General features: G+C 36.8%; 1 protein-coding gene across 4 annotated transcripts in view; it reads left to right on the top strand.

The window, feature by feature from the left end:
* LOC127835587 (AP-2 complex subunit alpha-2-like) overlaps nt 1-13,864 on the top strand; it is a 70,729-nt gene extending 56,865 nt beyond the window's left edge. For 3 of the 4 annotated variants that reach the window (XM_052362048.1, XM_052362040.1, XM_052362025.1), the window contains 6 exons: nt 291-463; nt 2,639-2,765; nt 3,198-3,314; nt 3,850-3,919; nt 5,798-5,932; nt 9,090-13,864. In XM_052362048.1, the coding sequence (XP_052218008.1) occupies nt 291-463; nt 2,639-2,765; nt 3,198-3,314; nt 3,850-3,919; nt 5,798-5,932; nt 9,090-9,167 (700 nt within the window). In that variant the 3' untranslated portion in view covers nt 9,168-13,864. The remainder of the gene's footprint in view (nt 1-290; nt 464-2,638; nt 2,766-3,197; nt 3,315-3,849; nt 3,920-5,797; nt 5,933-9,089) is intronic. The other variant, XM_052362033.1, reaches the window with a different exon arrangement.
* The last annotated feature ends 1,039 nt before the right edge of the window (nt 13,865-14,903 follow it).

Below are 14,903 nucleotides of genomic sequence, written 5' to 3'. Positions count from 1 at the left end.
ATAATATGATAGTCTAGTTTGACATAAAGTAAGAATATGATAGACTAGTTTTACATAAAGTAAGAATATGATAATCTAGTTTTGAATAAAGTAAGAATATGATAGTCTAGTTCGACATACAGTAAGAATATGATAGTCTAGTTCGACATAAAGTAAGAATATGATAGTCTAATTTGACATAAAGTAAGAATATGATAGTCTAGTTTGACATAAAGTAAGAATATGACATGCAAGCAATGTCATGGCGTTATAAGCTATACAAATAAAACTATACATGTTTTGCCTTTCAGATTCATCTGCAAGAACAATGGTGTATTATTTGAGAACGACTTGCTCCAGATCGGTGTGAAGTCCGAGTACCGAGAGGACCTGGGACGCCTTTGGGTATTCTACGGCAATAAAACTACATTCCAGTTGAACGCTTTCCTTGTAGACGTGAGCACCCCAGGAAATCTGAGTGAGAGTATCCTTTGTTTCTGAATGATTGCCACCCTAGACTGCCAGCCAATCCTTTGTTACTGAATGATTGCCGCCCTAGACTGCCAGCCTATCCTTTGTTACTGAATGATTGCCACCCTAGACTGCCAGCCTATCCTTTGTTACTGAATGATTGCCACCCTAGACTGCCAGCCTATCCTTTGTTACTGAATGATTGCCACCCTAGACTGCCAGCCTATCCTTTGTTACTGAATGATTGCCGCCCTAGACTGCCAGCCTATCCTTTGTTACTGAATGATTACCGCCCTAGACTGCCAGCCTATCCTTTGTTACTGAATGATTGCCGCCCTAGACTGACAGCTTATCCTTTGTTACTGAATGATTGCCACCCTAGACTGACAGCCTATCCTTTGTTACTGAATGATTGCCGCCCTAGACTGCCAGCCTATCCTTTGTTACTGAATGATTGCCGCCCTAGACTGCCAGCCTATCCTTTGTTACTGAATGATTGCCGCCCTAGACTGCCAGCCTATCCTTTGTTACTGAATGATTGCCGCCCTAGACTGCCAGCCTATCCTTTGTTACTGAATGATTACCGCCCTAGACTGCCAGCCTATCCTTTGTTACTGAATGATTGCCGCCCTAGACTGCCAGCCTATCCTTTGTTACTGAATGATTACCGCCCTAGACTGCCAGCCTATCCTTTGTTACTGAATGATTGCGGCCCTAGACTGACAGCCTATCCTTTGTTACTGAATGATTGCCGCCCTAGACTGACAGCCTATCCTTTTTTACTGAATGATTGCCGCCCTAGACTGACAGCCTATCCTTTTTTACTGAATGATTGCCGCCCTAGACTGACAGCCTATCCTTTGTTACGGAATGATTGTCGCCCTAGACTGACAGCCTATCCTTTGTTACTGAATGATTGCCGCCCTAGACTGACAGCCCATCCTTGGTTACTGAATGATTGCCGCCCTAGACTGACAGCCTATCCTTTGTTACTGAATGATTGCGGCCCTAGACTGACAGCCTATCCTTTGTTACTGAATGATTGCCGCCCTAGACTGACAGCCTATCCTTTGTTACTGAATGATTGCCACCCTAGACTGCCAGCCTATCCTTTGTTACTAAATGATTGCCGCCCTAGACTGCCAGCCTATCCTTTGTTACTGAATGATTGCCGCCCTAGACTGCCAGCCTATCCTTTGTTACTAAATGATTGCCGCCCTAGACTGCCAGCCTATCTGACATTTCTGGTAAAAACGTCAAAAGATTGACACAATTCCTCTATCTTGTTCTCAAAGTTAATAACCTCATTTACTCTTTTGCTGCAATATTTTGTACAGTCTGTGGTTGCTGTAATTTCCTTACAGTACTCTGGTCAACATTCATAAATGCACTTCAGTCATGGATGGGTAATGCTAAGGGAATAATAATGACACCACCTTAGATTTTAATTCACCAAACACTCCAAGGTATGCACATCTTTTGCAACCTAAGTTTATTGAACAATTATTATGACAAATTATCAATATAGGAACCGTTATATTTGTTGTGCCCCAAATAAACCACATTCTCAGTCCATAAATTTTAAAAAAGGTTTTCTTTGCCGAAAGTCCTAGTTATTTTGTTGAGGTTTGTCAGGTGATTAGTTAGGAACAGCGTCAAACAATTGATTTTGGGTCAGTGATTTTATATTTACAATTAACATATGTGATTCCTAGGACTTGTTGGTCTAAACATGTGTGAGTCCCAAACTTAAAGTGTGAGTCCCAAAACGGTCCAAACCCAATTGATTATCTAATGATTTGGCGTTGTGCAATATAAGATGGAATACCCTAATAACATACATTTTATTCCGCACGGAAATTGCAATAACAACAAAAATACTTGAAAATACTGTGCGTCATGTTGATGCAAATACGTTAAAACAGCAATTGTTTTGCCTACAGGACGAATTGGTAACAAATAACTGTCCTGTCAATATTTTTAAGTGTGCATGAACTTATATATGTGACTTTTTGGATAAAGCAAGCTTGCATTAAACCTTTCTTGGTATTGTATTTGGGGCATGTTGAGTCAAGGCCACTGATACTATAAATAGAAAATTGGTATCATAGATGCACCAAAATTGTTAGAGCCCATAGCTTACATGAAGACCATTTCTTCGTGCACAATATTCCTTAACCAAGTCCCGCAGGTCTGAGTATCCAGCAGAAGCCAGTGGGCGGGGAGGTGGAGGCAGGCGCCCAGGTGAAGCAGCAGTTTAACATGGCCTGTGTGCAGGAGTTTGCAGAGGCACCCGTCATGACCATTCAGTTCTTGTAAGCATTCGTGTGACTTGATATGTGCTTGTTTTAGTGAATGATGTATAGTGGTTTGCATATGTCAATGCTGAAATAGTGAGCTGAAAAAAACTTTGCCATTCAGTGAAAACAGGGTGTATTGCATGAGCTTTAAGTGTTGTCCCAGATTAGCCTGTGCGGTCTTTTCAGGCTAATCAGGGACGTTACTTTCAGCTCTTATGGTATTTTTTCTATTAAAGGAAGTCACTTCTTATCAAAAATGCCTTTTATAACGAAAGTGTTGTCCCTGATAAGCCCATGCGGTCTCAATAGGCTAATCTGCTACATTTTGCACACATGCATTAAGCCCAATTTTCACAGAGGGATCCTCAGACGTGGTATCTTTTAATTAATCTTGATTGGCTAACGCAAACTATTATACAATCCTTTTTCGACTTTGTATTCCAACAGATACAGTGGAGCTCAACAGAAGATCAGTCTCAAGTTACCAGTGGTCTTGAATAAGTACATCACGCCGGCGGAAATGGACGCAAACACTTTCTTCACGAGATGGAAGGCACTAAACAGGTGAGCTTGCCTGCTCTGTTACATCCAATTAATTCAATGTAGTGACAGTATTGCACTATGACAGCCAATTACATATCTAGCAGTAGACTGGTTGGTTACTCTGAGGAAGGCGATAGCGGCTGACGGCCTGTTTACTGATGAATGAAATACAACATGCCATAGGATTTATTATGGGGATGGAAGTAGCCTTTGGCCCCTTAATTTTTTTTTCGGTATCTAAATGTTCTGAGAAAACTGTTCTCTGTGCAAGAAGTGCTGAATGAACAAATTGGGGAAACTGTGGGAAAAAGAAACGTTGACCTGAACTGGAAGACTTATGGAGTAGTCCACAAGTTGTCTTTCTCAGAAAACAATTTTTTTTTTACAGGACATGCAAACTAGAGAATAAGATCTACCCTCCATTATGGCTAAATGTGTAGTCAACCATATTTCATCACAAGAGTATAATCGTTTTCAACTCCCATTTTATAGTCTATGGCATTTATGTACCAAAATTCTGTGGAGTTCTATGCCAGGAATGGTTCTTCTGTTTCAGTCCTTCGCAGGAATGCCAACAGATTATCAAAGCTACAAGTCCAATTGACCATGAACAAGTTAAAGCAAAGGCAAGTGGTTATTGCGTCCTGTGAAATACAATGTATATCAAAGAAAGAATCACAAAAGGCTGTTAAATGTTAAGCATGATTATATTTTATATGGCAACAGCGAACATCATCTTGCCATAAAACATATGTCATGAATTAATTTCTTCGACCATTTGCTATTTTTATACCCCCTGATCTAATGATCGGGTGTATATTGTTTTTGGCCTGTCTTTCTGTCAGTAATTCATACATTCATTGTTTGTGCCCATAAACTTTAACCTTGGTCATAACTTTTGCAATATTGGATAGCAACTTGATATTTGGCATGCACGTGCAACCCATGCGAAAGACAAAAAAATATTACAAGACAGGAGGTCCTATAACTTTTAAAATTTACAGGACCTCACCAGATTTTACCGGACCTTGTTGGTCTTTAAACAAACACTAGAGAATACCTTTTATACAGTTGTCTGCTCTTGTTTATAGACATTTCCGATAAAATTTGCTGAGGTACGGTATCTATCCCAAAACCCGCGGTCCTCGTGTCCGAAACGAAAAAAATAAATAAGTTAAACTTCGTTTTGGTTGGAAATGAAAATGAAACTACAAATATATAAAAAAAATACTGACTGGTATGAATTAATCTACTTTGTTTGATGATGAAATAAAAAGGTTTTTACAAACCAGTCGAACTTGCTATCTTTGCTTGTGACGTAACAAACTTGTAGTGCTATTCTTTGAACCTGTCAAATACTGCGCGTTGTTTTGTGACGTAAGAGACACAACAAATTTGTTATTGTTTTAAATGAATTTTACTGGTTTCAATCCTTGTGATGATTGTAAAACGAAAGCAGGGAACCATACAACCTTTGCCTGTTCCGTGTAAACATTGAAAATCAGCACTTCAACCGGTTGCGAATACGAGGATTTTTTATCAGGTGGTTTTATTTCATATTATAACTGTTTTTCGTTTTTGCAATACCTTTTATTTGTGTAAAGTCTTAATCTTTTAATTTTTGAGCCTGATTATTATTTTTTTTAACTAAACACTAAAACTAGCTGTTAAGTGTGTCACTGTCAGACTCATGTCATTTTCATTGCTACGTTATTTTGACGGGGCTAAGTCTGGCGAAAAAAGAAAAAGCCAGGTGAGTATTGACCAAAGAGCAGAGGAAAATAAAAAGAGGTGGAAAGATTATGAAGTAGAAAAACATGACGAAAGAGGATTTCAAGAGGTTTGGAAAAATGATTTTGATGTGAACTTGTGATGTGTGTTTTTTTCCATTGATCATTCATACTGTATCCAGTGTTCAAAAGAACAGGTCTACATTTAGTTGTTATGTAACTCTATTTTGAATTGTTAAACATTGTGAACGAACTTATGATGAAAATTAATTCTATAAAAGGTCCTTCGTGTTTGTTTAAAGACGAACAAGGTCCGGTAAAATCAGGTGAGGTCCTGTAAATTTTAAAAGTTATAGGACCTCACGTCCTGTTATATTTTTTTGTCTTTCGCATTGGTTGCTGAAGAAGTGTGAATAGGTAAACTAATATGACTGAAATACTATTTACAACTGTGACAAATACTAAAGAACAAACAGAATAGCAGAAAAATAAATTAACAATTAAACTTTTAACGATAAAAGGTCGTTGTGGCATAGTGGATAATTTGTCCCAAACACAACTTGGAAGTCTTTGGTGTTATTGCAGGAGAATTCTTTATATCTCTCCAATGATGTCAAGTACTGATTCTATATAGTTAACAGACCCCAGAGCGTCTGATTTTTTGCGATGCAATCAAGCTAAAATACATAGGTTTTCACTGGTGACATTACAAAAACAAAAAGTCCTAATTCACAACACAAACTTTGAAAAATGGAATATCCTTTTTTACTGCAGCTGATTGGATTCAGTGTCAGTGTTTTGGAGAAGGTTGATCCAAACGCAGAGAACTTTGTGTCTGCTGGCATCCTCTATACACGTAACCAGCAGGTGGGGATACTCCTTCGTCTGGAGCCAAATAAGCAAGCTCAGGTAAGGTCCCTGGCAATGTTGATTTTTTGTCTAATTATACCACCATTACTGGTAATGGGGGCTATATAGGAGTAACTTTGTCGGTCGGTCGGTCTGTCTGTCTGTTGGTCTGTATGTCCGGAAAATTTCATCCGATCTTCACCAAACTTAGTCAGAAGTTGTATCTAGATGCTGTCAAGGTCAAGATATAATATGGGTCATGCTGGGTTAAAAACTAGGTCACAGGGTCACTTAGTGAGTTGTTAACGGAAACTTTGTCTGGATCATATCTATGTCATTTATCGTTAGATTTGAAAATGACTTGGTACATTTGTTCACCATCATTAGACGGTGTGTTGCGAGAAAGAATTACGTTGATATCTCCTGAAGGTCAAGGTCACACTTTGAGTTCAAAGGTCAAATGCTTGTCCGGGCCATAACTTTGTCGATTATTGTGAGACTTAAAAATCATTTGGCACATTTGTTCACCATCATTGGACAATGTGTCACGTGAAAGAATTACGTCTATATCTCCAAGGTCAAGGTCATCCTTTGAATTCAAAGGTCAAAAATGGCCATAAATGAGCTTGTCTAGGCCATAACTATGTCTTTCATTGAGAGATTACAAAATCATTTGGCACATTTGTTCACCATCATTGGACAGTGTGTTGCGTGAAAGAATTACATCGATATCACCAAGGTCAAGGTCACACTTTGAGTTCAAAGGTAGTAAAATTGGCCATAAATGATCTTGTCCGGGCCATAATAATGTCATTCATTGTAAGATTTTAAAATCATTTGGCACATTTGTTCGCCATCATTTGAAGGTGTGTCGCGCGAAAGAATTATGTTGATATCTCCAAGGTCAAGGTCACACTTTGAGTTCAAAGGTCAAAAATGGCTATAAATGAGCTTGTACGGGCCATAACTATGTTGTTCATTGTGTTATTATCCCCCGCCATAGGCGGAGGGATATTGCTTTGGCGTTGTCCGTCCTTACATCCGTCTTTCCGTCCTTCTGTCTGTCTTTCCGTCCGTCCGGCACTTTTGTGTCCAGAGCCATATCTTGGAAGTGCTTGGACAGATTTCATTGAAACTTGGTATGAGTATATATATGGATAAGAGGATGGTGCACGCCAAATGGCATTGTACACCATCTGATAATAATGGAGTTATGGCCCTTTGTATCTTGAAAAAATGCTTTTTTTGTTTCCAGAAGTATTATGGCGTGAGATATCAATTTAACGAATTTGCTTGTTTTAAAATCATTTGGCACATTTGTTCACCATTATTGGACAGTGTGTCGTGCGAAAGAATTACATCGATATCTCCAAGGTCAAGGTCATTCTTGAATTCAAAGGTCAAAAATAGCCATAAATGAGCTTGTCCTTGCCATAATTATGTCTTTCATAGTGAGATTTTAAAATCAATTGGCACATTTGTTCACCATCATTGGACAGTGTGTCACGCTAAAGAATTACACCGATATCTCGAAGGTCAAGGTCACACTTTTGAGTTTAAAGGTCAAAAATGGCCATAAATGAGCTTATCCTGTCCATAACCATGTCATTCATTGTGAGATTTTAAAATCATCTGGCACATATGTTCACCATCATTAAAAGGTGTGTCTCGCAAAAGAATTACGTCAATATCAATATCTCCTAGGTCAAGGTCACGCTTGAAGTTCAAAAGTAGAAAATGGCCATAAATAAGCTTGTCCGGGCCATAACTATCTCATTCTTCGTGAGATTTTAAAATGACTTTGTACATTAATTGTGTTCATAGTTATTTGACGGCGTGTCATTTGAAAGAATTAAAGAGTTCAAAATGGCCATAAATGATAATGACATAATAATTCTTAAAAATCGCCATGAATTAGATTCTGTTTTTTGTGAGGACAGCATGCAAAATAGTCTGTGTCAATGCGGCACGTGGGGGTATACGTCACGTCTGTGACAAAGCTCTAGTTCATGCAATATGGGTCTAAATGGATGGTAAAAAACAATATGTACAAAGAAAGAACAATTAAAAGATCTCTTAATATTTCTGATTTAGCGTCTTAATAAAAAAAGGTGCACACTTTTACTTTTTGTTATTTGCATGTTTTTGACGGGAAAAAAAAAATTATTTTGTGTGTCTTTATGAGAACAATGTAGCATCAGTTTGAAGAGCTCTAAAAGTTGCTGTTTAACCATTTTAATAAAAAATGTGCTGGTCTGCCTTTTTGGTAAATGGCATTTTTAACACAAAAATGCCTTTATTTGTATGTAACTATCTGTAAAATGTAAGATCAATTATTAGATCTCTTCATATTGTCCATTCAGCATCTAAATAAAAGGGGTGCAGATCTTCAAAAAATGTATTATGCCCCCCTTTGAAGAAGAGGGGGCATATTGTTTTGCTCATGTCGGTCAGTATGTCCATCCACCAGATGGTTTCCGGATGATAACTCAAGAACGCTTAGGCCTAGGATCATGAAACTTCATAGGTACATTGATCATGACTCGCAGATGACCCCTATTGATTTTGAGGTCACTAGGTCAAAGGTCACAGTGACTCGAAATAGTAAAATGGTTTCCGGATGATAAGTCAAGAACGCTTTTGCCTAGGATCATGAAACTTCATAGGTACATTGATCATGACTCGCAGATGACCCCTATTGATTTTCAGGTAACTAGGTCAAAGGTCAAGGTCACGGTGACTCAACTTAGAAAAATGGTTTCCCGATGATAACTCAAGAACGCTTGCGCCAAGGATAATGAAACTTCATAGGTACATTGATCATGACTTGCAGAAGACCCCTATTGACTTTCAGGTCACTAGGTCAAAGGACAAGGTCACGGTGACTTGACACAGTAAAATGGTTTCCGGATGATAACACAAGAAAGCTTAAGCCTAGGATCATGAAACTTAATAGATACATTGATCATGACTCGCAGATGACCCCTATAGATTTTCAGGTCACTAGATCAAAGGTCAAGGTCACAGTGCCAAAAAACGTATTCACACAATGGCTGCCACTACAACTGACAGCCCATATGGGGGCATGCATGCTTTACAAACAGCCATTGTTAGTTTTGAAATAATTCTTGAATCTCATATTCAAGTTGTACAATTAAAAAATGTTGTTTTCTTTTGCAATTTTATATATAAAAGTCTTGAACCTCTTTATTTTCAGATGTATCGTTTAACGGTGCGAGCAAGTCGCGACAAGGTGGCCAAAATACTCTGTGACCTTATGCAGACACAGCTTTAATGTGCTCACTTGCTTAGGGAGTCCCAGACCTAACTGAGTTTACATGAACCATTGCTTTAGTCTCAGAGAGAGAGAGAGAGAGAGAGAAAGAGAGGGGGGGGGGGGGGGGGTTGACAAGTAGTATAATCATCTTCCAAGCAGTTTGTTACCTGTGTTGCAGTATCCATGGTTACTCATCAATCATTGACAAGATGATTCATTGTAAAGTATTTATTTAGAAACACTTTTTATTAAGCCTAATATTTTTCTGCAAAAGATATGTTTGAAAACATGACTTACCGTTACGGGACGGATTCTTTGTGTTAAATTGAGATATAATGTGCAAAATGCATGGGTGTTGTACCAAATGCATCTTTAGGTGATGTTTGAGCATTAAATTGCTGCTATCTTCATCGTCATACTTGCGTGTTATTTATATTTTAACTAATTGTTACATTGTAAGGTAGAGTCAATAACATTTTATTTGTTATCCTGTCATTTGCCAAAATCTACATTACGGTGTCTATGTTTCTATATGGGACCACTATGCAGATTTATCCATGATTTCTGTCCAGAATATAGATTTAAACCTGCTATTTATTGTAAACCAATCTTACATGATCAAATGTAAATTGCTGTCGTACAAACATAAAAAAGTGACATTTGTTAAATGAATTTCATTAAATCACAAATATTTACAAAAATTATTAATATAAAAAATACATTATAATTTAATTAAAAAACATATTGTACTTGAACAAACAATGAAAATGGAATCATGTGTCTTTGAATGAAACAACTAGACTGCTTTTCAATTGCCAGTGTTCATATGTTTATGTACATGTAGGTATTTTAAATTTAATGGGAAATCATTGTAACATATGGTGTTTTTGTGCAATCTAATAGTCAGGTTTTCCACATAGTTTTTTCTTGTGTATAGTGTTTAATGTAGAGGTTTCAATATACATATAGAGTGCTCATGTAAGTATATTAACGTATATTGTTTTTTCTGAAGTAAAATTAAATTATTAGTGTAAAATATGTTATGTGTAATTCAGGCAATATAGGGATAAAGTGGTCATTGCATTCAAAGGTAGAGCATGGAATTGTCCTATCAAGTGCTTTTCTAAAATCTGTGTACATGTTATTTGGATGTTTTAGGGGTTGTTTTGCACATTTTATGTGAATTAGATGAAAATGTTTCAATTAATAAATAATTAGTAATTAGAAAAGTAGTAAGTAGATTGAGATGGGTCGTGACACAAAAAGTACTTTACTTATTAAATAATACACTTACAGTTCATTGAAGCTCAGCATTCTATTCAAAATTGTGAAAGGTTGTTTATGTGTATACTCCCAAGTTATTGAGAACAAGTGTGTTATTCCCACATTGAATCAAATATTTAAACAGAAGCATGTGGTTTCACTGACAACCTTTTTATGCCCCCTAATTATGCCCCCAAAGGAGGGCATATAGGGATTGCACTGTCCGTCTGTCTGTCTGTCTGTCCGTCACACTTTGCGTTTAGGTTTCGAAAAATGCTCATAACTTCTATGTCGCTTCAGATGTAACATTCATATTTGGTATGCATGTGTATATGAACAAGGCCTTTCCACACGCACACAAATGTTGTCCCCTTTGACCTTGAACTTGGGGTCCGCCTTTAGGTTTCGAAAAATGGTCATAACTTCCATCTAGGCGTTTATCGGAGGCATATGTCATCCTATGGAGACAGCTCTTGTTTAGAATGGATTGAATGAGCTAGCACATGCGTCTTCATAAAATGTGTTCAACGATTTTGTTAAAAGGTTAAAACGATACAGCTCAGCTGATCTTGAAATTATAGAAAACGGTGACCAGGGGTACAATTAGAGACAGAGATATTAATAATCATTCTTAAGTCATGAGTAATGTTTTCATTGGATATCAATGGGTTTTGATTGATAAGTTATGATGAAAGTATATATTTTCTTGGTTAGAAATGCGTGTGAAATCACACCAGATTTATTGCATGATTCATTGGTCAAAGAAAGTATTTGTTATTAATTATATTAATACATTTTGACTGGTTGAGTGCCCATGATATCTTACTACTATTTTTATGCCCCCCACCACTATAGTGGGGGACATATTGTTTTTGCCCTGTCTGTTGGTTGGTTGGTTTGTGTGTTTGTTTGTTTGCTCCAACTTTAACATTTGCCATAACTTTTGCAATATTGAAGATAGCAACTTGATATTTGGCATGCATGTGTATTTCATGGAGCTGCACATTTTGAGTGGTGAAAAATCAAGGTCAAGGTCATCCTTCTAGGTCAAAGGTCAAATATATGGGTCAAAATTTCTAATTTAATGTACACTTTTGCAATATTGAAGATAGCAACTTGATATTTGGCATGCATGTGTATCTCATGGAGCTGCACATTTTGAGTGGTGAAAGGTCAAGGTCATCCTTCAAGGTCAAATATATGGGGACATAGTGTTTCAAAAACACATCGCTTTTTTTCAACAGGAACAATAAGAATACCTTAACCATGTACCAAGTAAGTTATTTAAATTTAGGTAAGGAGAATTCTGGCCTGCTAAATCATGTGTTCCCTCATTTGAAATGCATTCCTGCTGTATAGTGCTATAGCTGTTGCTTTGTGAGATTGATTGGTTAGGAGTCGTAATTAACATTTTTTCAGTGTGTATTTATAGCCCAAGAATACATGAAGTCTTGGGACTATAAAATATGTATTAGGAAATTTACTGTTTATGTTGTGGATGTTTATGAACAGTCAACCCATTTATTTGTTCTTTTCTATGTTTTGTTTGTTAAAATAATGACCGACTTGTTTGATACTCAGTTTTGTTTGTGCATGAACTGTTTTTAAAGCTGTAAATATATATATTATGGAAAGAAGCAATTGTGATTATAATGAATTTACATTATGATTTGCTGCATTAGGTCTCTGTTGCAGTGAATGTTTTAAAGATTATTTGACTAGTATCATGTGAAGGCACAGGATGTTTGTACTAATAGCTAAGTATGCATGAAGATGGAATTGTGTGTGTTTTGTAAAATACGGATACTATGAGCCTTATTCTCTGATAACTTGACTTAATGCATGTGTGAAAGTGTTGTACCAGATTATTCTCCTCTCACAAGCTTATCTAAGACGACACTAAACACATGCATTAAGCCCAGTTATCTAAGAATAAGGCTCTTATTGGGAGTTCTGTCATCGGAAGAGCTTGTAGTGGTGTGCTGGGTTTATCATGTATAAACTTTTGTAAATCTGTATTCATGTATATTAATAGACCCCCTCCCACCCAAGCTAAAGTAGTCACCCATTTTGGGCCATGAATTGTTACTACAACTACATGTATGTTAATATATGTTCCCTGCAATATTTTGTACATTCACGACAAATCAAATATAGAATAAATAATGTATGAATAATTTGTCCACTTACTTTGTCAAAGATGTTAAATAGGTATTTCATTAAAACATATTTATAGTTACAATAAGCAGAATTAATTAACTGTTAGACAAAGAAGCATTTGAATTATACAATACAATACAGGTATGTTTACATTTGGTTGTGACTTGAGAAGTATTAACTTGTAATGATTACAACTTGTTAGGACATTACAAATGTATAATTACTTTGTATAATAGTGTTGCTCTGATGGTAATATATTTGGAGGATAAACACAATTCATTAAGGCTATCATTTGTTAATTGCCTGTAGCAGTAAGTGTATACTCACCTGTCATATTGTAATGTTGTTTACACTTGTGCAGAAGTCGTGATGTAATTATATTGTACATGTGTATTTGCAAAAGTAATGATTATATAGGATATTTAAATTGTGTAGACATTATTAAGATCATACCTTGATCATTTGTTTTTAAATCACTATGTTATAAGCAAGTAAATTGTCTATATATGATATACTTTCTTAATTTCCTCATTTCCTTGATAACTTTCTTCATTTCTACATTCCTTTGATTTACTTTCTTAATTTCTTCATTCCTATGCATTCAATCATGCACAATTGTTTTTCCCATACAAGTATCAGTGCAACATGTTACGTGAGTATTTGGGCCTCATTTTCACACACTAGTATACGTAAACCGCGTTTACCAGGCTAACTTTCGTATTACAAGTATCAGTGAAACATGTATTTGGGACTCATTTTCACATACTAGTATCAGTAAACCACGTTTTAAAGTCTCAATTTCACATACAAAACTTAATTCCACATGAGAGTATACGTAAAACATGTATCCAGGACTCCATTTCACATACGAATATCAGTAAAGCATGTCGTTGATTACTTTTTCTGGTAGTTTGTGTGGCAATGTATAAACATACTTATGCGTTTTAGAACGGATGATATGATTTTTTAATTTTTAAAAGGACACAATATGCCAACCAGCACATCGTGCTAGTTACGTTTTATCCCGCACCGAAAAGTTGCGAACTAGAACATAATCTCGGGCCTTTGCCTCTTATACGCACCTAAACAATTTAAGGGGCGCCTCCGTCGCTTTCCCGAGTGGCGTCAACTCGCTGGTGCACGCTTAGCTTCGCTCTCGTTTAGACTCCATTAGTAGGTTACTTGCGACGCTAGTGTCGGCCTACACAATTAAAGCTAAAATAATTCATGTTTATACATTTGTTCCAGTACACAAGGAATGTATTGTTTTTATTAAAGATTTGCATATTTTACTCGATATTCGACTTTGCATTGCTAAATATTTAGACACATTTTCGTGTCTATGTATATTTCCAAAGTACGAAGCAAATCATTCATTAAAAGTAGAATTCGATCCGCTCTGTATTTTAATAACATTTCAGTTGTGTCGTGCCCATCGAACCAAAATGCCTACTTAGTGTAGCTGATACTTATGTGGACTACAGATACGTATTATTAGTCCTTCAGCCAAGTACCCAAAATTGAGATGGGGTGTTACCAGTAAGGGGGGGCAAAACTTCACATATATATCTTGGAAGATGCATGCCAGTAGCATATGATAATGGTTGATAACAGTCTGGTACTGGCAGCTTTTGGTATTTTTTTCTCCTTTGAAGATGGGGCCTCAATCAGCTTTATTTTCATAAATTGTCTGGGAGAAATTGAACCGAAGTAGGGCCAAAATACACTTTGACCACCCAAAGAAAGCTAGAAAACGTATTTTAACTGATCCTGGTATGTATAAGGTCCTTAAATACATATTAAACGTTTACTTCAATCGGACCTCCGGAAAGTTGTGTTATTTTCAAAATGGCCGCCAAGATGACAATTTTTGAAGCTCTTGGGCAACAGGCTGCCAATGACCTTTTCGACAATGTATATGATGAAATCGTCAATATTGAATACGAACTGACTGTGAATATGAACCGCAATCAATAAGTCCAACCTGTAACTAAAATTGAACTTGAAAAAGCAGTTAAAACTCTGAATACTGGTAAAGCGCCTGATGTTTACAACATGTCAGTCGAACATTTATTAAACTGTGAAGACAGCACCTTTGAGTATCTTTTAAAGGTTGTATCCCATGTATTTGCTAATGGACTGTTTCCTGCGGCTTTGAAGAGAGGTGTGGTGACTCCCATTTTCAAAAACAAAGGTGAACCCAATGTTTCAGGGAACTATAGGGGCATAACAATTCTACCGGTGATTGGCAAGGTCATTGAAGCAATACTGCGTGATAGGATAGCACCAAACATAAAGAGCACCCAGAATATATTCCAACGGGGCTTTACT

The sequence above is a fragment of the Dreissena polymorpha genome, chromosome 1, assembly GCF_020536995.1.
Source record: "Dreissena polymorpha isolate Duluth1 chromosome 1, UMN_Dpol_1.0, whole genome shotgun sequence".
Lineage (NCBI taxonomy): Eukaryota > Metazoa > Mollusca > Bivalvia > Myida > Dreissenidae > Dreissena > Dreissena polymorpha.
The sequence above is the reverse complement of the archived record's forward strand: the minus strand, read 5'-3'. Positions and strand labels throughout refer to the sequence as shown.